At 33.8% G+C, this 26,031-nt stretch overlaps 2 protein-coding genes across 2 annotated transcripts; one reads left to right on the top strand and one right to left on the bottom strand.

Annotated features, from left to right (window-relative positions):
• Nucleotides 1-1,632: 1,632 nt before the first annotated feature.
• On the bottom strand, nucleotides 1,633-14,832 carry LOC129232062 (INO80 complex subunit E-like; the record flags this gene model as incomplete). Its single annotated transcript, XM_054866297.1, has 5 exons — nucleotides 14,636-14,832; nucleotides 13,411-13,444; nucleotides 13,256-13,326; nucleotides 6,627-6,697; nucleotides 1,633-1,752 (listed from the first exon to the last, which is right to left on the bottom strand). Coding segments are annotated over exons 2-5 (275 nt in total), but the record flags the coding sequence as incomplete, so codon positions are not given.
• Nucleotides 14,833-15,369: 537 nt separating this feature from the next.
• LOC129232061 (protein furry-like) lies at nucleotides 15,370-24,902 on the top strand. The gene has a single exon (XM_054866296.1). The coding sequence runs from the start codon at nucleotides 15,370-15,372 to the stop codon at nucleotides 24,247-24,249; it is 8,880 nt and encodes a 2,959-aa protein (XP_054722271.1). The 3' UTR covers nucleotides 24,250-24,902.
• The last annotated feature ends 1,129 nt before the right edge of the window (nucleotides 24,903-26,031 follow it).

Genomic DNA, 26,031 nt, shown 5'->3' with positions numbered 1-26,031 from the left:
AAAAGTTAAAAATGCTGAACCCTTGTCTGAATTTTATTTTATTTATTTATTATTTTTTTGTTACAAATATTTTAAATACTGTACGGAAATGTTTCTAGTATAATTTAACATAATGTAGAATGGTAGATAAATGTTGATACTTGAGAGAGCGATGCCCCCCCCCCTCACTAAATGTCCAGAACGATATAAAAAACACTCCAGAACGATATTCTCGACATAGAGGAAAACACTTAACTTTAAGTTTAATTGATGCAGTTTGTGCCATCTCTAAATTCTAAAATTTCGTTTTAACATTTTTTTTTTTTTTTTGCGAAATAATTTGATTTTTCACAAAATTAATTCATTTTTCACAAAATTATTTGATTTTTCACAAAAAACGGACCCTGTGAAAAATCCTGAACAGACCCCTGGGTTGACAACCTGAATCAAAATGACATATTTCGAAATTGATTTAAAAACGCTTGTAACTTTTTTTTCCCCCTTGAAGATAGAAGCTAATTTTTTTGACCATAGGCCGAGAGAGATCTGGAGCAAAAAATCTCGCTTTTTCCAATGCTGTCAAAGAGAAAACTGGGACAATTCCTTCACTTTTTACTGATAGATTTAATGAAGAAAGTAGTGCCTAAATTTCAACTAAGTCTAAAAAAGTTCAAGCTAAAAACGCAAATTCCCCCCCCCCCCGTAATTAAGTTAGAGCATTGAAATAAATTGTTTAAAAAGCAGAAAATTCTACCCTTTTAACGATATATAATATTAATATGTGCAAGTAATTTTTCACCCCTTTAATAGTCAATAATAGGCAATTTACGTGAAATTTGGGCCTAAATTTGAATAAAAAAAGACATATTTATCGGATTTTTTCGAATTACAGCCTATGTTACTCAGTAAGAAAGCACCTTTCATATAGTGAAAGAATTTTTCAAATAGGTTGCAGTGGTTTCGGAGATTACCTCAAACATATAAACACACAAAAATCCGCCCTCCCTCTTATAAAATTAGTAAAGATTTACAAAAAAATTATTTGTTCACCAATTACACACTATCTGATCAATTTGCAATTTTAAAAGGTATGTTTCATTTTTTACTCTTTAAATCAGCAGTTCCAAAACTGAGTGTCATAGCAGGGTGTGGATTTGTCTGGTGATCCAACGTTTCAATGTATTTCCCGTATGACATTTTTAAAATGAAAATTCACATTATTTGCAGGTAAAGAGTATTGCAAAAAAAAAAAGAAGAAAGAAAAAAATATGCAGATGAATACAGTAAGAGCTTTTACATGTTATTCAATGACACATAATGAAAACTTACAATTGTCACCAATCAGGGGCGGGCACAGGGGGGGGGGAGAAGAGTTACCTGTTGGCCCAGGGTCGAGCCAGAAGGGGCTGTGAATCTTTAAAATGAGGGGTGGAATACATGTAGGGACTTAGGGGTAAACAATATGGAGGGGGGCTCGTAAAAATCATTTTTAACAGGCCCTAAAATTTCTATGTACGTCCCTATTGCCAAGGTGGTCACACAAATTCAAGTATACAACTCATGAGTACATTTTGAAAAACACACAAAAATATGAACATTAAAATATTCTTTTCAAAATCCCTAAGTAAATATTATCACAAAGCAAGCACTCACTTTTTTAAAGTAAGTAATTCTGCTCTAAACTGTGTATCAGAATCACTTGAAACTGTGGCTTCAGAATCACTAGATGAGGAATCAACATTTTCATACCGCAATAACCTGTCCAGAAGAAAGCTGTAAACAAAATAGAACCCAATTATTTTAAACTAGTGGCACCCGCACGGCTTCGCCCGTAATAGAAAAATTAAAGGTCTTTTGGTTCGCTTGTATATTTACAAATAATGTATGGTGAATTTTCTCGCCAATTGGCTTGTACCGACGTTACAGTTCCACGTTATGATAATTTCGTATCTCGCCAATTGGCGTGTGCCCATGTTACGGTTCCACGTTATGATAATTTCGTAATTTATGATAGTTTTTCTCTTAAAATTGGAATAAAAAAAGAACCACATCGAATTTTCGAAAAATCGCTTCGAGGTGCACACCCCCATGCTACATACTAACTTTGTGCCAAATTTCATGAAAATCGGGTCCGAACGGTTTAGGCGCTATGCGCGTCACAGACATCCAGACATCCTCCGAACAGAGAGACTTTCTGCTTTATTATTAGTAAAGATAATAATGAGACGAAAAATAAGCACACAAAATTACAACCTAGAAAATACATTATACTACAAAAAAAATTTTTTAAACCAATTTAATATCCACATCAAAAGAACACCAAGAAGCTTTCACAAAAAAGGGGGGAAAAAACAAAAGAAGCAAAAATTTTATAAAGTAATTTAGATTATTTATAATTTACAGAATAGACATGATTTTATCTAAAACAGTGGACAGTATATTGCAAAGTTTATGCAAAACAATTTGGTTTTATAAAAGCTTTTGTGTAACACAGTTATAAAATATTTTCATTGTAATCAGTTCTGTAGTAGGAAAAAAATATTTAGAGAACCTTGCCTTGGGATAAATTACTAAAATAATAAATAAAATGATTTGAGTTAGGGTAGCATATAATAAACTACTTTAAAACTTTCTAAATAATTAAAATATTTTCAGGATGCAAAAGAATTGAAATTTCAAACAAGACACGCAATTTTCGGCGATGGATGTGTTTCAATGTTTGCATGTTTCCAAGACATATGTTTATGGAGGAAATTGCAGTGGTGAAGATCGATTGAGAAAAATAAGGAAAAGGGGAACCAAAACCGCTAGAAAAGTCTGTCAGTTTTTGAATATGAAATTTCTGTAGAGACTGCCGATTTTCCCAACTCAAGATAGAATTTTGCACAAATTATGCAGATTTCTTTAAGTTCAAAGTAAATCTTAAATTCTTGCAGATGACTTTATGAATTCAACATTTTTCGCAAGATTTCTGCTGAATTATCGTAATTTCCGAGCATTTTAGATTTTTTTTTAATTTAAAGAAATCTGCAAAATTTGTGCAAAATTCTATCTTGAGTTGGAAGATATTTATAGAAAATCGGCAGTTTCTGCAGAAATTTCACAGAAATCTATAGAATTTCTGCAGAAAACTAGTCTGAGTTTTCCTCACCCATTTGAACAGAATTGTTCTTCAGCTCAAGCATCTGTTCTGCGACTTATGAATTTTTAAAACCATGGTTTAGCAAATTTAAATTTTTGGAACAATGATAACAATACAGAGAAGTAAAAATTAAGTTTTTTTAACACGCTTTTATTAGCTTCACCTGTATGTATGTATGTATCTTGTAACGGAATCTTGCAGCTCAAATTTCTCCCACTTCCTGCGATTGGATTCTTTTGAAATTTGGCACGCGACCTCAAACCTGATGACAATGCAATATTCTATAATCAAATTAAATAATTAGCTCTTTTAATTGTTAGTTTCCTCCAATTTTAATCAATATTTTGGCATAAATCCAACAATGCGAAAAAGGAAAAATTAAAAAAAAAAATACATTAAAAAATGATTGCAAAAATTATTTAAAAATATCTACAAAAACCTTTAATTTTTCTGCATCAGACAAAATTTGTTCCAATGTTCTAAGGTAATTAGAACATGAAATATAATTGTTTTTAACTAATTTCATGCCAAAATTTAGGTGAGTCTTTAATTGGAAATTCTTTGCTGATCAGACCATTGTTGAACAAAACTTTTATTCAAATGCATCTCAAATTTTCAAAGTAATATAAATATGATTTCCGCAAACATACATCAATGACTCACAGTAGCTTCCCATCGAGGTGCCCTTATCTTAACTTTAAGATATTACCTCGCACTCGTTCTACAAATAACTAGCAGTACCCGCACAGCGATGCCCGTGCTAAAAATTTAATGGAAGTCCGTTGAATAAAAAACATTGACGCTCTCTCCCCCTCTGATGTGAAATGATCGTTTTTCTTTGTATTAAATGCTACACACCTTTCCAGAAAAAAAAAAACTATTTAAGTTTCTTTGGAATTTAAAACTTTTCGTCAAATCATTAAATTAGATTTACAGTTGCTTTACAACTCTATTTTGCGAGTGAAGCGGTTTTTACTGCAATTTAAAATATTTCGCCAAATAAACAAACAAACGAACAAAAAAAAGACATCAAATAATATCTTTCAAATGTAAAAATTATTCTGCAGCTCTATTGTTTATCGCCAAACTTGCCCAGCAACCGCGCTATCATAATCCATCGGTCTAAAGAAAAGAAAAAAAAAATCCAGTGGAACATACAAAAATCATCGTCAGAAAAAAGAAGAAAATGTCGTACATTTCACTCGGATAAAAACAAATCAAAAGTATCTTTTCTTTCAAAACAAATCGCCAAAACAATGAATTACATTAACGGCTGCCTTAAAACAATAATCCTAGACTGAACTGCTCAGCGCCTAACGTGCCAAGCGACCACGCTACCAGAACCCAGCCCTTTTGCGAGTGAAGCGGATGCTTTTTCTTTGGCAATAATAAACGTTTCGCCAAACAAACAAAAATCTATAAAATCACATTAACAGTAGCTTTCAAATCTTTATATAAAGAGCTGCGTTGTCCGGCTTTGCCCGGTCTACCTTGAGAACAAAAATTGTGTCAAGGGACATATATTCAACAATTAATAAAAAGAATAATTTAATAACTTAAAGAATAACTTAAATAAAAGAAAAAAAACACCATGCAAAATTATCCTTCAAAACAATGACGACAGATATTAAAATACTTTTAAGGAATTAAAATGCGAAAGATGGATTTTAAAAGCGTAAACATGGAAACGCGAAAATAAAATGGCTAACAACCTGAATCAAAATGACATATTTCGAAATTGATTTAAAAACGCTTGTAACTTTTGTTCCTTGGAAGATATAAGCTAATTTTTTCGACCAAAGGTCGAGAGAGATCTGGAGTAAAAAATCTTGCTTTTTCCAATGCTGTCAAAAAGAAAACTGTGTTACAATTCCTTCACTTTTTATTGATAGATTTAATGAAGAAAGTAGTGCCTAAATTTCAGCTAAGCCTAAAAAAGTTCAAGCTAAAAAACCAAATTACTCCCGCCGTAATTAAGTTAGAGCATTTAAATAAATTGTTTAGAACGCAGAAAATTTTACCGTTTTTAACGATATATAATATTAATATGTGCAAGTAATTTTTCACCCCTTTAATAGCCAATAATAGGTAATTTACGTGAAATTTGGGCCTAAATTTGAATAAAGAAAGAACTATTTATCGGATTTTTTTCGAACTATAGCCTATGTTACTCAGCAAGAAAGCACCTTTCATATAGTTAAAGAATTTTTCAAATAGGTGCAGTGGTTCCGGAGATTACCTCGAACATATAAACACACAAAAATCCGCCTTCTCTCTTTATAATATTAGTAAAGATTTCGTCAATTAAGTCCCAATCTGATTCAAATTTTCATATACCGCACAAAAAGAAACCTGCCTGATAATTCTCCAACATAAGACTAAAAAACAGAAAAATAAAATAATAGTTTAAAAAACTAAAAAAACACGCTTTCGTAGCAAAATGAACTAAAAAGTGAAAAATAATCTTTGGATGACAGTAGTTAACCAATCACTTAATTTTAATGTAATACAAAAAAGCGTGGGGGGCTTCTTATCAGTTGTCTTGAATTTCTTCCATTTGTTGTCCAAGCAAACATGTAAATAGAGAGCACCCCACGCTTTTTTGTATGTCATTAAAATTAAGTGATTGGTCAACTACTATCATCCAAAGAATATTTTTCACTTTTTAGTTCATTTTGCTACGAAAGCGTGTTTTTTTAGTTTTTTAAACTATTATTTTATTTTAAAGAGTAAGAAAAGGCTTTGAATTTGGGTAACGAAATACTTAGGAGGAAAACAAAATACAATCAAAATATACTCAGTATATTCAGTTAGTTACCACCCTAAAACAAAATACTTTAGTAATCAAATATTGCATTTCAAAAAAAACTAATCTCTCGATATTTTCTGGAGACAGATTACTTCTTCAATTGCTACAAAACATGAGCTTATGGATTTAAAGACATGCGACAAAAATCAAATTATTTTGTTGGATGTCTTTACATTCATTAGCTCATATTTTATGTACATTTCAGCTTTTAATGTTTTATTTGCTTTTAAAATTATTTATGTTTTGCAGACTAGAACTATAACCGATTGATATAATTTGTTTTTATTCCAACTTGATTAATCCTACTTTTATTAATTCATTTATTTTTAATTTCAAAAATAACTTTTTTGAAAAATTTATGACAGATAAAATTTTTTAAATAATGCGTCGTTAAATTTCAGCTTGAATTTGGTTTTAAAAATTATATCGACATGGAGGTCTATACTACTTTTCCAATGAGTTCAAAATTCATCATGCATGAGTCGGTGTTTCTCCTTAAAACATAATTGGTAATCGGTACTCGGCCAAAGTGCTAATGGGTACATCTCTAAAACTAAAATAACTGAAAAACAGGAATTATTTCGTAAATCTTTATATTTATGTAATAACTTCAAGCAGTAGGAAATTTTAGCTACTTAATCAGGTTGCACTATAAAATGAAATTTGAAATGCATCATAAAAGAGTATTTAACAAACCTTTTATCTCTTGAAACTTTGAGAAGCTTTCTTTGAGCTTTTTTGAGTTCTTCTTGAAAACATTCATTTTCCTATAATTAAAGGAAAAGAAATTACTCTTTTAATTTTATTTTTCAGAACATTAGATACTACAATATACAGGGTATCGGCTACATTTAAAGTATTGGAATCCACGACTCTCTATTATTTTTCCATGACTCATGGGAGGCAATTTTTCCCAGAGAAAAACATTAATTTTTCTCAAGAACATCTAAATTAGTGTTTTGTTAAAATTAAGTTGTAATCATCTGATCCATACATATCCTACATTAGATATTACACATGTTTCTAAAAATTCAAATTAAAGCAAAGTGTAGCGAGCTGAGCTACTGCTCTAACTAAAAAAAAATGAGTGCAACCATGGCTAGCGGTGCACATGAAATGATTAGTTTTAACTTTATTATTTTGATCCCGAAGATATCTAAAAATATTAAGGTGACTGCATTTCTTTGTTTGTACCCGATGGCCAGAAGACCCTACAGCACCTAGACCTGAAACTTGGCACAAAACTCGAACAAACCTTTGGGGTCTTCACCGAGAAAATCTAATTCCAAATTTGAAATTAGTTTTTTTTTTCAAAATTAAGGATTTATGTAGGGTATACTTTCACGTATTTCGTCTAATTAAAGGGCAAAAAAAAAAAAAAAAAAACCCACCTCCTAACATTATACGTCCTTGGAAAGGGTTTTCCTTTCTGAACAAGAAGATGTTTGTTTCATTTTTCTCAATTAATTAGAACAGGACACACCCTTTGCTTGGAAAAACTTGAAATAACAGCAATAAACAAGCAGGCTTGTTTACGACACTTATTAAACTCATCTTCATGGGCCTAAATAATAAAATATTTCATTACATTTCCATATCTTAAGCTTATACTGTTGGCTTCGAGTTACCCATCTATTTTCAGAACTTTAGCATCAGTTCGGTAAAACCAAAAAAAAAAAAAATTTAAAATGTAAAAAAAAATCCAATCAGGAGCTAGAATTCTTATTTGTCAGATTATACAGCCAGAGTTCTTAATTGTAAGAGGGGGTGGATATCATCGAATCGAACATCATAACAACAATTAACAAATCGATGCAATACATCACACCAGGCTTGGAGTAATCGCCGATTACGTAATCGTAATCTGCGTAATCGATTACATTTTTGTGTAATTGTAATCATAATCTATAAATGGGAGACTCGTAATCTCGTAATCGTAATTTTAATCAAGTGTTTCTTGCATAATCGTAATTGTAATCTAAGTTTAGATAATCGTAATTTTGTTATGTAATCGTGTAATCCCAACTTGCTGAAAGTGAAAACTTTCAAGTTGCGTTTCTACAATGCTATGCAGACGATGGGATCTGGACTGGGGAAAAGATCACTTCAACAGAAACGTACAAAGGACTAGAGAGCAGAGCCTTTAGGCCCTGCTGTTAAAAGGGCTCGTTGGCGAAGGGTCATAAACATGCCGCATCTTAGTGGGTTTTGTACCAGGGCCATAAAAGTTACAAGGGCTAGCTCAATCCTTTGATCTTTCCCTTCCACCGCCGAAAGGACAGCGAGAGTAGAAAACTCGTTTTTGACGTCATCGGGTACACTCCGCGGGACTGGGGGCCTTACGCGGGACAATCCAGTGTGTGTGTGCCCAAAGAACTGCTGTATGCCTTAGCTAAAATACAATTTAAAAATTTGTTCTCTGTACAAGGGTTGTTAAAGAAGCAGTTGAAGGGGCCCAGGCCAATCCCAGACACGGTTAAAAATCACTTATTATGAATAAGGATATGAATATTGTTTTCAAGGTTTGATTTTAATTTGGAAATGTCTCATAACATTTGACTAGGGTTTCTTCAGAAATATGCTCCTGCGCTAGATCAGTTGCAGGTCATTTTTCCTCCACGTTATGCTAAAGTAGACATTAAAGGTCACATTTTTTAGAATCGAAAATATTTGTGTGTAATTATATTTGAAAGTATTGAAAATGCCTTCACGTGCTGATGGCCTAGTACTGAAAAAGTTCTGGAAACTTAAGCTTTCCTTCAAATTTTTCAAAGAGCTCAAAACACATCAAAAAATTGAGAATACAACCTTCTTTTCTGTTTTTAAATGCTTTTTTTTATGGAATACTAAATTTGAAGCTGCTTCAATAAATAATTGGAGGAAGAATTTTAAAAAGTTAAGATAAAGAGCTAGGCAAATTTCATAAAATGTGGTGTACGAAGTTATTTTTTAATGCAGGATTTGGTTCAACCCTGTCACATTGCAAGTTAATGATATTTAATAAGTTTATTAACGGCACTGTGAGACCGTAATAAGTTTCCTTCAACCGTAAAATTACAATATCTAGATGTAATGCATGAAATTTCTTTGTAAATATTATTCAATAGATTTAACTAAACAATTTCTTGAACACTGTATCCCCATGCTTAAAATAATTAATAATTCGCATGTAAAATGAGCACTGTATCGTGATTATTTCAATCGTGTATCTATTTTTGTAGGAGCTTTTCTTTTCTTTTCTTTTTTTTTTTTTGTGATCATTTAAAGCTTTCAAATCAGATACATTAGTGTTTTTGTGATTGTACAAAAGCTTGGCCATTTACCGTATTACCCCACATTATCCGGCATGCCGCAAAATTTAGGGGTTACCAGATTTTCAATAACACTTGCCTGGTCCTTTCCGGCATGCCGGAAAAATCGAGGTTAGGAAAAAAATATATGATCAGCTTAAAAATGAATATGAATTCTTTTCATATCTTATTGATATTAACAAACAGTTTAATTTTGTGAAAATATTTACTAACAATGCCATTTGTTATTTTAACAAGAAAAATATTGTTTGATAACAAATAATTTTATAAAAATTAAATTGAAACTATGTAAGCAAACATTTAAGCAGTAAGAGTCCGCCCCTAAACCAGTGCTAAATAATTTACCATAGCTCTTCAATAAATAAAAATTAAACTTACCTCTCTGAAAGGAACCTAAAATATTTTTATGTAAAAAAAATATGAATAAATCGCAGGTAACGATGATTGTTTCTGAACTGATTACTTTATTGGCATGTAATCAAATCCATTAGTTATATCCTATCATAAATAGCACGCACATGTTATATGAAATGCACATTTATTTTGAAAAAAGGTTACTTTGCGATTTATTTATTTTTTTACTTACAGTGGTTTGACTTTTGATTGGACCGGAATGGGAAAATTTACTTTTGTTTTAATGCGAAATAAACCCCGAATTATCCGGCATGCCGGACAATTCGAATTTCTCGGCGTGCTGGTCAACCTCGCTTTTTTCCGGCATGCCGAATAATGCGGGGTAGTACGGTAATTGTTCTTCTGTATTGGAAGACTAATTTCCTGACCCATATAAAAAAGCTGTTGAACTTTTTTCTCGCGTAAGAACATTTGGAAGAATCCGATATTTGAACGAAAAACTTTCTGATTACAAAAGGTACGCCGACATTTTTTTTTTAAATGGACTTTATCACAGAAGAAAACTCTGTAGAATATTCCGAAAGATTTCAATTAATTACTATAACGTAATGTTTTGTAGAATTCAGACATGAAGAAATTTTTCAGTCTACAAATAAGTTAGCTTTATAAATTTGGCGATAATCATTGAAACTTTAAACTTGGTTTACGTTGCTAAATTTCAATACGTTATTTATAAATTGAAGTGAATAAAATGTTGATTAATAATTTCAGTAAACACCCATTAATCTGGGAAAACCATTTAAATGTACATACGGTATAAATGAAGAACGCGTTAGTACAATAATGTATTTTTGTAAGGCTGTATTTTTATTTTTTTAATTTTCTTTAATGCAGCTTTATATTTCATTCTCTTGAATTCAAAATACAACTTTTACTGTGTTCAAGTATTTTACTTATGTACATTGATTGAATTTAAAGGTTGTTTTGTTTAAGTCGTTTTAAACAATCTAGATGACCTGGATCCTATATTAGTCCAGGTTAATGAGGTTCTACTTCAGTTTTCAAAAACAACGTTTGTTAAGATTCTCGTTCAGAGTTATAGTTACTTCGTAAAAAATAATTTTCTCTAAAACATATCGGCAGTATTTAGATTCAAATGGTATCGCGAAATTCAAATATGTTTTAATTATTCCTTATATCAATCTTATCTCTTTCATTTTATTTGAGACAAGATTGAAATAACAATGTTATTAATATTATTTAAAGCCTAAACTGACAAAATTATGTACACACGAGAGGAAACTTGACAAGCACAGTAAATTATTTTCATTTCTTCATAAGCTCAATTTTATTGTGGGAAATTTCCGCTTTCTACCCCTTTAAATCAGGAATATTGGCTAAAGAATATCCAAAACTACACAAGAGAAACTAAAAATTTGTATTGTAGATTTTAATCAGGTTTACTGTTTTTCGTATCGCTTATTAACTTGTCGATGGGACTCAAAGCATTTACCCTTGTATTTCATTCCTTTTTGAAGCTTAACCCTCAAGAAATAACATAAAAACGGGAAAAGAGTGAGGAATTACGCAGGCACGCACAACACAAATGTCCCAGATCGAGTGTACCTAGTGACGTCACTGGCACTTTCCCCCTCCGTTCCTACTTTCGAGGCGCTAAGACCTAGCCCTTCCTCTTCTATGGCTCTGGTTTTGTACCCTGTAGGCAGAGCCAGGGAACGCGTCCCCAAGTTGGATTGGTCATCAATTTTCCTTTTCATCTGTGAATCACAGACAAACAAGTGGAGCTACCGCCTCGGAAAGAGAACAATATCAACAGTGCCGTACAAGCACATGTTTTCGTTTCGACAAAGTTCTAAAAAAAAAAGTTTTATGCCTTTTTTTTGCCTGGGTTATTTTTTTTTTTACTTTCATTGGCGGAAGAGGAGGAATTTTGTCAAAAGAAGAGCGAATTTGGATTTGCACTTCAGTGCTCATTCACACGCACTATCTTAGCGGTTCTTTGATTTTTGTGATGATTGACCAGAGTGATTGAAAAATCACTCTGGTAAGTGATTTTTCAAAATATTTTCACATCTAATTTAATCTTAAATTTATGCTTTATATTTCAATGCTGATACTTTTTAATAGGTATATAAGAGAAAAAAGTTTGCATTTAAAGAATTTAAAAACATTTGTTTTAACCTTTGTAAAAACATTTGCTTTTGAAAAATATCATTATAAAATGCTTATGCATGTGGGGGAAAAAATAATGCCTGGAAATCATAGCAAAATTTATTATACTCATTTTTACTTTTTAAAGTGCTTTACAATTATATTGCTTTAAGAGTGTTCAAGCACTATCTTGAGGACCTCCTGACCAAAAATTTGCAATACTCTAATACGACAGTAAAAAAACTGTTGTCAGCACTAACTTCTTCTAGAATGAGTCACTATGAAGAATCGGAAGCATTTCAAGTGGCTTCATTTTTAGACCCAAGGCTCAAATGCAACTGGTACGATTCAAGCACAAAAAATAAAATAAAATAAATTATCGAGGAAGAAATAATGTCTAACAAAGACTGTCATAACATTTGCACTGAATCAGAAGATAAGGACATAAAAGATGTGTCACCAAAACAGCCTGCAGAAAAAAAGGGAAATTGTTCGCATTTTTAGAAAAACCAGCCAGCACTTACAAAAATAATAATTCTTTAATACAGGAGAAAATCGAAAGCGAAATAAATGCGTATGAAACTATCGTACCAAATGGGCATAATATTGATCCCCTATAATACTGGGGATCCAATATTCATGTATACCCATTACTGAGCAAAATTGCTCCCAAGTACTTGTCAATTTGTGCATCATCTGCACCTGTTGAGCGGTTATTCAGTATTGCCTGAAAGTTTTATACCTTACAGAGAATGAGGATGAAACATGATACATTTAAAGCATTGGTATTATTAAAATGCAATAAAAAATTTTCTTGATTGCAGTATTTATTTTGAACATTTATTTTCCTATCATTTATTTATACTATTTGAATATATTTTAATACTATGCATGTTTTGCAAAATTAAATACATAGGGTTTTTTTTTTTTCAAAAATAGGTTGAATTAAATAATATTATAGCAAATTGTAGAGAATAGAATGTAGAAATATAGTACATAAATTTTAGAAACTGTATTGGTTGCATGAAAAATAATAATGAAAATTTAAATCATGTACAAAATGCATTATAATGTGGCAAGTCATTTGGATATGGGACACCTAATTACCTGTGCAGGATATATGGTCAAAATAGTTATGTAGCATTTAAAAGCACAATCAAAAATCATAATTTTTTAACTATGACATTGTTGCCGCAAAATAATAATTAGAATAATATAGTATATGTGTGCATGTATTTTCCTCTCACGAGTCTGTAATCGTAATCAAAATCGTAATCGGCACATCGTAATTGTAATCGATTACATTTTTGACATAATCTAATCGTTGCTGTAATCGTAATTACGTTTTGGCAGAGGATTATAATCGTAATCATAATTGTTATCTCCTATTTTTCGAGCTGGTAATCATAATTGTAATCGATTACATTTTCTCGTAATCAACTCCAAGCCTGCATCACACATTATGAAAATATTTTTAAAAAAACTTACATATATCAGTACTTTAAGTTTCCTCTTTAAGTTACGATATTTCTGACGATAATTTTGAGAATCTGGTTCAGCTAAAAATGAAATTCTGTATCAGATTTTAGGCACATTTATGAAAAAGAAGAACAACAATGATTTAATAATAACTACTCACTCACCTGATGATGGCATAGTTAATACGCATGTAAGAACCTGAAACAATTTCAGTTGTACAGAATTATTAGGTAGAGCTAAAAAGTTACTCAGTTTTCACATACCACACAAATAGTTTAGCCTTTTGTAATATGATCAGACGTCCCGCTGTTGGCGGGACAGTCTCGCTTTTTGTCTTACTGTCCCGCTGAGGGAATGTCCCACTTTGTCGAAAAAGTCCCGCTTTTTTTGTTTAAATTCCGTCACACAGGAAATATAACATACAATCTTGATTTTTTAAACGCTTTTTCGATTTTTTGCTGTCAGTAAACGTAAGAACGCCATGTAAAATGTTATTCTTTAATTAATGTGACCAGACGTCCCGCTTTTGGCGGGACAGTCCCTCGAAAGAACATTTTCCTTGGTGAATAAAATTTGGACATCTGAAAAAACGCAATTATCAGTTGCCACTTTAAAAAGTCTTCTTTTAACTAAAATTAACTTTTCTTATTCATGCAAGGAATTCCTTGATTTTCTGAAAGGCAACAAGAATTTGCTTCTCAAAATTGCCTCTAACAGCAAGTACAACTGAAAATAATAATTTTGATTAATAAATTTGTTGTGTGATGCATATTCTTTACATCAATACTATTAAATTATTTTCGACTTGAGCTCTTTATTGGTACATTTGAGTTATTTCTTGGCATTTTTCTGTTACGTAAAATATTAAGCCTATGAAGAAAAAAAAACTACTCCCCCCCCCCCCCCGTTATGTGTCCTGATTTTTAGCTCGAAAAATCTGGTCACATTAGCCTTTTGAGAAGATGATATAGTTTTGATTATTTTATATTTGCCAAATCACTAACACCACTTAAGATTTGGTAGAATCAGAAGTCCTTGAAAAAATATAGGATTTGAATTTTAATTTAACTTATTTTTTTCATTTTCATCTAAATAAAAGCTAAATTTTGTTGCTTTTTTTCGAATGGTTATAACAACAGCTTGAAAATCAAAAAGAACGCATTAAGAACCAGTGAGGTTCATTGCTTAAGCTTTCCAATTCCCTAACTAATCTTACAATTGGGAAAAATTACTTTTGGAATAGAGTTGTAGCAACGATGTTGTTGGCCCTACAAAACTGTAATTACACTGTTGTGGTTGCAAAAGCGTAATTACAATAAATAACTTTTTAAATCTTTTAATTGCATTCAATTGTAATTTGTCAAAACCAAGACCAACTTAAACATATACCTCTTGTGTCCCGTTTTAAAAGAAAGCTCCTAACAAATTTTTTTTGAACGAAATTAATTCACGCATGAACAAAACCTTCAGTTCGGAATATTTTAAAACTAAAAAAATTGCTTTTTCATGATAATATAAACGTTTTCATATAATAAAAATTTTGTAACAAAAGTGAAAGAACGAGACATGCTCGTTTACAATTTACATTATTTACTACATGATGTTCTTCTTCGGTTGCGTTCGACGAGCACGACCGAGAGCGACCGGTTAGTTATTCACGTGACAACTAATGATCACTTGCTCCAATCAGCCAATCAACTGCTTAGAATGGTAACCGGTGAGGTAACCGGTAGATCATAGAACGTTGCGGTTTGTAACCAGTTACTTACCGGTCGACCGGTGAAGTTCGTCGAACGCAACCTACATGGACAGCACTGGAAAGTAAAAAAAAAAATTAATGTATGGTATATTCGACTGATATGCTTTCATTATGCTTATTTTGTTGCCATATTTTTTTAAATTTCAATCTAAATTGTAAATGAAGCAAGAAAACATTTTTAGAAGTTAATGCGAAGAGTAAAAAATTCTGAACCATTCACTGTACCTGTATTGATGTGTCTAATTGTTGTTGATTTTGCTAGCTCAGTGGTTGATAGTAGGTTTCGAATTCAGTTCACTAAATTGAATTGTGTGTCCATGAAATAATGAAGTTTTCCACACAGATCCCACTCTAATATTAAAAAATGTCTTCTTCAAATGAATCGAAGACGCAGTCAAACTGTTACAATATTTGCACTCAGTGTCAACTTCCGTGGGGAGTGAGGAAAGAGCGACAGACATTTCCATCTGGAATAAATATCGATATTGAAGCAAAGCCTGGTGAGTTTATACTGAGAACTCTATTCGCTGAATTTACCGTTCAAGCTGAACGAAAAATTGATTTGGTGTTGGCTGAATCGTTAGAAAGACCTCTGTCAAAATCTTTACAGAGAGGAGAGGACGCATTATTCGATCAACTTCTGAGCGCATTTGGTTCTGTTGCCGAACACTGCTTGCCATCTCTGCTCCGCACACTGTATGCTTGGTATGATCGTCAAGGTGTTGATTCTTCTTCATCTCAGGATTTCAAGTTAAGAGTAGAATCTAAGAGTAAAAGTGACATTCAAGAGAAAACAGAGAAAGATCATCTGCAGGAAAGACGTGATCTTGCTGTAGAATTCATCTTTTGTTTAGTCCTGATTGAAGTGTTAAAGCAGCTTTCTGTACATCCAGGACATGATGACTTAGTGAATTATATTGAAAATTTAGCATTTAAACATTTTAGATTCAGGGAAGGTGCTCAAACTGGTCCAAATGCTCAAAATGTTAATATTATTGCTGATTTATATGCTGAGGTCATTGGTGTCTTAGCACAATCTCGTTTTCAGTCTGTGCGCAAACGCTTTGTTGCAGAATTGAAGGAGCTTCGGTGTAAGGAACCTAACCCGATTACTACTCAAAGTATTATAAGCTTGTTAATGGGTATGAAATTTTTCCGAGTCAAAATGGTTCCTATCGAAGAATTTGAAGCATCTTTTCAGTTTATGCAAGAATGTGCTACATATTTCTTAGAGGTCAAAGATAAAGATATCAAGCATGCATTGGCAGGACTTTTTGTTGAAATTTTAGTACCTGTAGCTGCAACTGTGAAAAATGAAGTAAATGTACCGTGTTTGAAAACATTTGTTGAAATGTTGTATTCTCATACATTAGATCTGTGTACTAAAAAGAAACACAGTTTAGCACTTTTCCCATTAGTTACTTGTTTATTATGTGTCAGTCAAAAACCATTTTTCCTTCAAAATTGGCATTACTTCCTTGCTATGTGTCTATCTCATCTTAAAAATCGAGATCCTAAGATGTGCCGTGTAGCTCTTGAATCCCTGTATCGATTGCTATGGGTGTACATGATTCGAATAAAATGTGAAAGTAACACAGCTACTCAAAGTAGATTGCAGAGCATTGTTAACTCCTTGTTTCCCAAAGGCTCAAAAGCTATCGTTCCGAGAGATACACCGTTAAATATTTTTGTTAAAATTATACAGTTTGTTGCTCAAGAACGATTAGATTTTGCTATGAAAGAAATTGTGTTTGATTTATTATCTGTCGGAAGGCCGATAAAAATTATTCTTACCCCTGAGCGAATGAGCATTGCTTTGAGAGCATTTTTAGTTGTAGCAGATAGTTTGCAGCAAAAAGAAGGTGATCCTCCTATGCCTAGAACAGTTGGTGTGTTGCCGTCTGGGAATACTTTGCGTGTGAAGAAAACATTTTTAAATAAAATGCTGACAGATGAGACAGCTCGAACAATAGGAATGTCCCATTACTATCCCTATGTGAGGAAGGTTTTTGATGATATTTTAAAAGCACTAGATGTGCAATTTGGACGACCCCTCATGATGACAACCGTGCAGAACATAAATAAGGAAAAAGACGACATGATTGCCGGTGAACGAAAGCCGAAAATCGATTTGTTTCGGACTTGCGTTGCGGCCGTTCCCAGATTGATTCCCGATGGAATGAGCCGTCACGATCTGGTGGATTTACTGTCAAGGCTAACCGTGCATATAGATGAAGAGTTGCGAGCACTGGCTTTTCAATCATTGCAAAATATGACTTTAGATTTTCCAGACTGGAGGGAAGATGTCATTTATGGTTTTGTGCAGTTCATGTTACGAGAAGTAAATGACACATTTCCTCAATTATTAGACAATGCTCTTTGCATGCTTTTACAGTTTCTTACAAACTGGAAAAATTCGTTATCATCACATTCTCAAAATTCTCTCAAAAAGGATTCCCGTGAACAAAATAAAATTGACCATCTTTGTTCTGTACTGCATCTGATTGAAGCAGTGGCTCTAGTCATGTTGTGTCACTGTCGGGTTTCGCATCGAAGACTAGCTGTCCATATCTTAAAAGAAACAAAATCACTCTTAAAAACACTTGTTCCCTCTTGTGAAGAAGATTGTGTTACAGAAGCTATAGATCAATGTTGTCCTTTGGTCGCCGAGAAATGCTTGCCTCTTCTGCCGCCTGCAGAAAAAGCCGCTTTACTCTCTGCTTCACATATTGACCTACAGTGGTTAACTGAAAGAAACAGCTCAGCTTGGACGTCAGGTCTTCATGACACAGGAGAAGGCTCAAATAAGGCATCAAGCAATCTCGAAATATCCGAGAACTCTGGTTTAGATCCGTGGTGTGTCTGTTTGTTAGGATTTATTGACAATAGTAATTTGTTGAAAAGGTGCCCCACCGCAGTAGCTCACTCTTGGCCCATCGTTTATTCCAGAATTACGACACTCTTCAGCTATCTGGACTTAAATCCTGTCAGTGACAATCGTGCTTCTCTGTTGAGGCCAACTGTTGTAAAGAAGGCATTGAATGAAAGGGAAAATCATTTAACGTTGTGGAGAAATTATTTGATGTTTGCTTGTCGTTTAGCTCCTCCCAATTGTGCTCCTCCTGCACATTTTATTGTCACTGAGCTAAGTCTTAGTTCATCACCTGACAGCATTAGTTCAGAAAGATCGGACAGTAGATCCCCTAACAATGCTAGTGTTCAAGTCTCTAGCCTATTCAAGCAAATAACACCTTTGCTTAGGAGTGAACAAGCAGACATGCGAGATGCCATTGTTTTTGGTTTATCTAAAGTTAACCACTTAGCAGTAAAAGATCTAATGGAGGAATTAGTTGTTTATATAAGGGAAGCTATCGATCGAAAGCAAGAGAATGTGAGGCGAAGGAGACGCCGTGATGTACTCAGAGTGCAACTTGCTCGAGTCTTAGAACTAATTGCTGAACAGGGAACCTTTGGCATAAGCAACAGTGTTTTAGATAGAGATGCATCTTCTCTTAACACTACTTTTGTTGAATATATTGATGGTGCTCGGCTGTACCTTGAAACTGAAAATGATAAAGATGTACCAAGCATTGTTCAAGAAATCAAACAACATTTCTGTGGTTTCATACACAAATTAATCAAAAGCTTTACTCTTGAAAATAGGAATAATTTACTTGGATGTGATCTTAGAAGGAATTTATTTTATCTTTTTGCATCATGGAGTGGAAAGTATAGTTCACATTTTGGAATTGGTGACCGAAAGAGTTCCAAAGAGGAGCCTTGTTCTGACTTTGAATTTTCAGCTCTACAAGCGATGTCAGCTGTTTTATGTTGTGGTCCATGCTTTGATCCACAAGGAATTAGTGAAGAGGGTCCATTTTATGCCTGGTTAAATTGTTTGCTGAATTCCGAATCTGAACGAATATATCTTTTAGCACAAGAGACTGTTGTTCTGTTGTTAGAATTCAATTCAGATTGTGGCATGCTTTTAGACTGGCTTGTAGATTGTTGTTATACTGGTGATATTCAAATGGCTGATGGATGTTTTAACGCTTTAGCGACCATTTTTAGCGCCAGAGAATATCCTTGTGATCACTATATGGCTATCATAAATGTAACACTATTGAATACTGGCTGTCCCAGAAGTAGAATTCAAGAAACAGCACTTCAGCTTTTGCAGATTTTGGATCATCGATTTTTCAGCTGTTCCACATCTCTTTCTGTTGATGGTGAAACTGATGCTGTCAATAAGAATGTTTTACTGCGCAAAAAACTTCCTCAAATTTGTGATGTTCTTTTTTCAACAGGATATCCATGTACACAAATGCAGCTTTCTCATCATTTGGCCCAATTGCATCCTGAATTAACTATGCCAATTTTCTCTGAAATTACGTACAGACTTCAAACCGCTCGTCCACCCGTAAGACAAAACTTGTTGCAGTATGCATTACCGTGGCTTTATAATATGGAATTAGTTGATCCTAATATCACACAGTGTAGTCCATTAGCCCATTTAAGCCGAATTCAAGAATTTTGTTCCACAGAAACTTGTCAGAGTATTTCCCTTGATCGTAGAGAAGGTTGGGGTTCTGCCGAAGCAACTGAGATGGTTTTAAACAATCTGTTCTATATTACAGCTAAATTTGGTGACAGCCATCCTCAAGAAATTGAAGAATTGTGGGCTTCATTATGTAAATGTTGGCCGAATAATCTCAAAGTAATTATACGGTACTTGTTCATTATAACAGGTCTAGCGCCAAATGAATTACTTGTATTTGCCAAACGTGTAGTGTTGTTCATGGCAAAAGCAAGGCCAGAGAAACTGTTAGATGAAATGATGGCTGATATGCAAACTGTTGAAACCCTTAATTGCTTGATTGAAAGAACAGAAACTCCTCCTTTCTTTCGTGTAACCAGCATTCGTAAGGAAAGTAGCCATTCTGATGATGGTGGTTCAAGCTCACAGCCAGATGCTCCTAGAACTGAAATAACTCTAGAGCGTGGAACTCTGCACACCAAAAGACATAGCACAGAAAGTGGTTGCGAAAAAGACAGCCAAATTAGGAAAGATACTTGCAGTGCAGATACTGTTCAGGGTGTATGCAGCATTACTAATACATGCAAAGGAAATCATGCCCCATCATCTACTGGTGCAAGCGATGATGGGCAGAATACTGTGATTTCTTCTGTTGAAGAAGAAAATTTCTTGTTACTTTGTCATGTTGCAGAAGATAATGCAAAACCAGAGACTCCGCAGCCACATCCCCTACCAATGCCTGAATTTGGAGGTTACTATGCACCTTTAACTGAATTTCTCCCTGATAGCTCTCAACCTGTCACTGGTTTTCATCGTTGTAATTTAGCAGTTATGTTATTAGCTGATGTAATTGATGGCATCAACATTGATTGGACACCCCATGTGCCTTTGATGTTGCATGTAATATTTTTAGGATTAGATCATACTCGCCCGTTAGTTCATTTGCATTGCAAAACCCTTTTACTGAAATTATTAATTGTTCTGGCTAAGCATGAAGATCATTTAGGCATAGCAAAGATTTTGTTGAGCAATAAAACTCAAGAGTTAGGATATGGTCTACCTGCACAAGCACTGGTTACTAGAATGAATTTCACTGAGCAAAACCTGCTTGAAGAAATTGAAAAGAAAGAGCTTGTTAAACATACTTCAATTGATGAAACTGAATCTACATCAAGTAGAGAACATGATAGTAGTTCCTGTGAAACACTTGCTAATGAAGAAGCCATAATAACACAGGCATTGGAAACAAATAAAATAGCATCTGATGTTGAAGGTACTGTAAAATCTCTCATAGATTTTCTAGCATCAAAGAAAGGTAGTGCATTGTGGAGCTATGAAGATATTACTGCAAAAGTTTGGTCGGTCAAAAGTGCTGAACAGCTGACAACATTTTTACAAAATGTATTGTTTGTGTTCAAAGAATCAGTTCCTTCCGCTCATATTCAAGATCGTTGGGCTCAAATAGCTTTGCAGTTAGCTTTGTCTTGCTCATCACGTCATTATGCTGGGCGTTCACTTCAAATATTTAGAGCATTGAAAGTACCTCTTAATGCCAGAATGCTTTCTGATATATTGTCTCGTCTTGTAGAAACCGTTACTGAACAAGGTGAAGATATGCAAGGCTATGTAACAGAACTAATGCTAACCCTTGAAGAAGCAATTGATTCATTAGATTCAGCTTTTAAAATTAGTGATATAATGCGAGATTTCTTTAAGTCAACCCCGAATCTAAATAAAGAAAGTAATAGAAAAAGTGCTCCACCTATAACTATTTCTCACTCGGGGCATTCATGTGGCTCTAGCAATCCTCTTCCAATGGCAATAAATCATCAAAGAAGCACCTCGTATTCAGGGAAAAAATATCCTGATTCACCAACACTTGAAGTGAGAGACATTCGTCATCGCAGCAACACAGATATTGATGTTCGACTGAAGTCAAATAACCTCGGTCGATCTAGAAGTGCTCAGTCATTGAAAATGGCTGATGAACAGTTTTCTCAAGAAGATAGAACAACCCTTTTAGCTCAGTTTTTTTGGATCGCTGTATCACTTTTAGAATCTGATTACGAATACGAATTTCTACTAGCTCTAAGGCTTCTTGAGAAAGTGTTGACCAAATTACCTTTGGAAAGAACCGACTATCAAGAAAAACTGGAAAAAATTCAAATGCAGTTGAAGTGGTCTAATTTTCCTGGAGTTCATGCTTTACTTTTAAAAGGTTGTGCATCACCTAATACATTTGATCCAACCACAAAAATTTTAACACAGTTTACTTCATTGTTAGACATTCCAGTTGTGGATCCTTCTGAGTCTTTAGCTTTTCCTTTCCATGTGATGGCCCTTTTACCATATTTATTACTGAATTACGATGATCCCAGTACTCTCTGCATCAAAAGTGCTGAAAATATCGCTCAAGTTTGCATGGAAAAATCTAAAAAGTTGGAAAATTTGGCTACTGTTATGATGTTGTATAGTCGACGTTCATTTAGTAAGGAAAGTTTTCAGTGGACTAAGTGTGTCGTTAAATATTTATATGATGCTTACTGTCACGTGTTTTTGAATTTAATAACTTTCTTAGTTGAAATTTTAGAGAAAGGGCCACAAAATCTTATTCCTCATGTTCTTGGAATTTTGTATTGTGTTTTACACTATTTAGATATTACGACTTCAGCTCAAACAATAAATGCTGATTTATTAAGGGTAATATCTAGATATATTGAGGGACCTCAGTGGAAAGATGCTCTAAAAATATTAAAATTAGTGGTAACTCGTTCCTCAACACTTGCTGCTCCTCCTGCGCCTTTCAGCATTGGAACTTCTGCAATAGACAGTGTGAGCATAGCTTCAAATACTTCATTTGCCGATTCTGAGTTTGGTAGTAAGAGAGAATTGCCAGGTAGAACAATGGACTTTACAATTGATTTATCCCTTACACCAATAATTGGACAAAGATACCTGTTGAAAGATAGTCCCAAAGACAGTGAGAAAGAAGGTTCTACAGCATCTCCTCGCCGCAGTCTTTCTCATAATCATTCCTTTACAGAAAATGGTTCTGTTGGATGGAAACGTCCATGGTTATCTCAAGCTCGTACTAGGGAGCATTTAATTGGATTGCTCACAAGTTGTGGTCAACGAGTTGGTTTGCCTAAAAGCCCTTCAGTTATATTTAGTCAAAGTAGTGACATAATTGAACATCAATCTTCTATGTGTAGCAGTACAGAAGAAATTTCTGCCACAAATAATGAATCTGCTGAGAGTAAGTTAGAAGATAGCCATCCAGAGCATGCTCAGTTTGGAGTGTTTAAGGATTTTGATTTCTTGGAGTATGAATTGGAAAGTCAAGAAGGTGAGAGCATGGATAATTTCAACTGGGGCGTTCGTCGGCGCTCGCTGTCAAACTATGATGGCAGTGCTGATGATATATCAAAACCTAAGCTTAGTCTGAACACCAGTAATTCAACTTTAAGTCCTAGGAAGGAAGAATCCTCAGATGATGAGATGGGTAGTGTCTCCCCACTTGATGATGTTCATCCAGATATGCCAAGCAGTAGCAGTGGATATGCTTTCCCTCCAAGTTCGCTGCCTTTATCTGATCACAGAAGAAGGCCTATTAGTCCTGCTTCGGGTTCAACTCACAGCCTTGCTAGTGATGGGGATTTAACTTTAAGTAATACTTCACCAAGTTTCTCTCCATTTGTTGGTATTCATTTGCCAGCAGGATCTGAAGACGTTGATGACTTATGGAGATCCCATGTTCGTGAACTTATGGCTGATGCTACAGGTAATGTCGCAGCGAATACATATCAGACTCTGTCTCGTCTATTCAAAGAGGTATTTAGAAGAGTTACAAGATTAACACGTGAATGCTGTCAATTGATTTCACAAATGGATGCATTCAGAAGAGTAGCATCTCATTTCCTAACTATGCTTGACTGCCAAGTAGAATGTCCATTTATTTATATTGATCCTGAAATAATGCTACATCTTGAAAGACACAAATTTTGTGTTCTAGAGATACAGGAGCATTGGGAGACCTTTTTGGAGAAACAAGAACACACCATGGAGTGCATGGATAGCCTAAGATCTGCATTTAAATTGGAACAGCTTGGTGAAACCATTCCAGAAGGAACCATTGAAGAACACAGGATTGATCTTTGTAGATGCTTGTATAAACTTCATTTTCAGCTGTTGCTTTTATTGGAAAGCTATGCTAAACTTTTGCAGCATCTCTCTGCTGGTGTGCAACAAGCACACATAGTTGATTTATCCCAAGACATTACATCAGTAAAGAATGAAGTTGTCAGAGCTGTTGAAGATACTGAAAGTGACAGATTGTCGCCATCAGAACAGCCTGATGTATCTGACCTTTCCAATCAAGAAGCTGAAACCATTCTTGTAGAACTGATTCATACTAGAAAATGGGGAAAGGCCATCCGACATTTACATTGCTATCGTAGCATATTTCCTGGTTCTATTTTTGGCAACACTGAAGAAGATGATGTAGATGTAATCCTTGGTATTTATGCAAAGCATTTATGTGAAAATAGAACCGGTTATTTTATGATGTCACAAGAAGAACATGACATTGGGGATGTGTGTAGGCAGCTCATGGATATTAGTCTTCAGCTTTCTTCCGTTCTGCATGGTTTAGAACATGCTCATCAGGAAAGAAGCCAAGATTCTTCTTTTCGTAGATCAGAATGTTAACTCATTATGTGATTATGTCTTTTAAAAACATGCAATCAAGTGAAACAATCAGATCAGGAATATTCAAAAGCATTATGATTATATGGAGTATCAAGATGATCAAAATAGTTAATCTTTAAATTTGCTTTAAAAATTAAATTAACTTCTACCTAGCTATTCATATGCCATCAGTTTACTCTGCATGAGCATAAGTAAATTATCTAGAATAATAAAATTAATTGCATTAATAGCCATTAAAACAAAATAGATTTTGGTTATCACAATCAGCATTCTAATAAGGGCATATAATATTAGGGCATATTTTAATGTTAAATTAATTTTCAACAATGATTTACAAAGCCAGTGTAGTAATGTTAATGAAACAAGGGTCAGTACAGTAGATTATTTAATGTACATATTAGAAAGTAAGCACATATTCTGGTGTTAATCTCTTCGATAGTTTTATTTCTCAAATTGCTTTAATTTTATGTGTATATAATGTAGATGTTATTGTAATTGTGATACATATAAGTATTATGTATAGTTGTGCAAACATTATTAGACAAAGTTATCCAGAAGAATTTTGTTTTGTATAGATAAATACGGATGCATTTCAATTCATTGTTTTATAATTTATTTATTCACTTGTGGTGAAATAAATTGTTTATGTTTAACTTGAATGTCTTATTGTTCATTAAGTTCAATTCTAAAAGCGTAACATATGATGATTTTCACAAACATTGATATTCCTCTATACTACATCAACTGTTATTGATATTCTGTCATTCATTATAATTTGGTTTCAAGGAAAAAAATCCCTGGGTTTAAAACACTAGCTAAATCAATTATTTAAAAAATCTTAGACTTACAATGTTTATTACTTTTATTCTCTCGAATTTTTCATTGGGTTTCCCCCATTTCTTTGTTAATTGTGAATCATGCACCGGTATATTTATTTCCTTCAATGTTATTATTGTCCTGAGCAACGTCATTTGAAAGTAGTTCAGATCAATTGATGTGTTGTTTACAGCAATCTCATGATCACTTTTATCCATGTTATGATGCGCCCTAAACATTGTTTTATACATACATGTGTCATCTCCTCAGAGCAACAGTAAGATATCTAATTCTGGGAATAACAGTAAGGCATCCAACAGTTTCGTTGAGGTGATGTATACCACAGCTGTGGGATGGAACTAGTTTTGAGGTAAACAAGGTGGGTATGTGGTGCTGAAAGTCTTGAAAACCCTTTACTTTTTTTTTTTAAGTAAGTTCTGGAGTAGTATGTGCAAAAATATGTGGAAAGTATTTTTCCATGAGCAAGGCATTTCACATGATTGGTGTGGTGAAATGTGAGAAAGCATAAAAACTTCTTTCAAAAACTTCTTTAGGCAAAAAAAAGAGGATATTTTGCCTAAGGTGGAAAAAAAACAAGGTAAAAACTCAGTGCCAGAGTAGCAAAAATGGGTATTCTTTATTCCCAGAAATGTAACTAGCAACTTGAATTTCTTTTTCAATTAAATATCTACCTCAGAGCCAGAGGAACGGAAGTCCAAAAATTGAGATTTTCTGTTTATTAGTGCATTGTATGTAGAAGCCTATCCAGCATCAAGTCATGTGAACAAAATTCTTTTAAAAAGTCTTTTTCAATTTTTTTACCAGGATTAAAAGAGCTCGCATCCGATCCTTTGCATATGCCAGAAAAAAGTTTTTCCTCTGTACTGTAAAATTATTATAATGTGACTTATATTCCTCTGACACTGAGGTACAGATATGCTGTCTTATAAGCTGAAAATATAATTG

The sequence above is a fragment of the Uloborus diversus genome, unplaced genomic scaffold (genome assembly GCF_026930045.1).
Source record: "Uloborus diversus isolate 005 unplaced genomic scaffold, Udiv.v.3.1 scaffold_1025, whole genome shotgun sequence".
In the NCBI taxonomy this organism is placed as follows: Eukaryota; Metazoa; Arthropoda; class Arachnida; order Araneae; family Uloboridae; genus Uloborus; species Uloborus diversus.
This window is presented reverse-complemented; position numbering and strand designations above follow the sequence as displayed.

Bases quoted from the DNA above. Each gene is read 5' to 3' on its own strand.
- LOC129232061 (XM_054866296.1), top strand. From the start codon at position 15,370: ATGTCTTCTTCAAATGAATCGAAGACGCAGTCAAACTGTTACAATATT.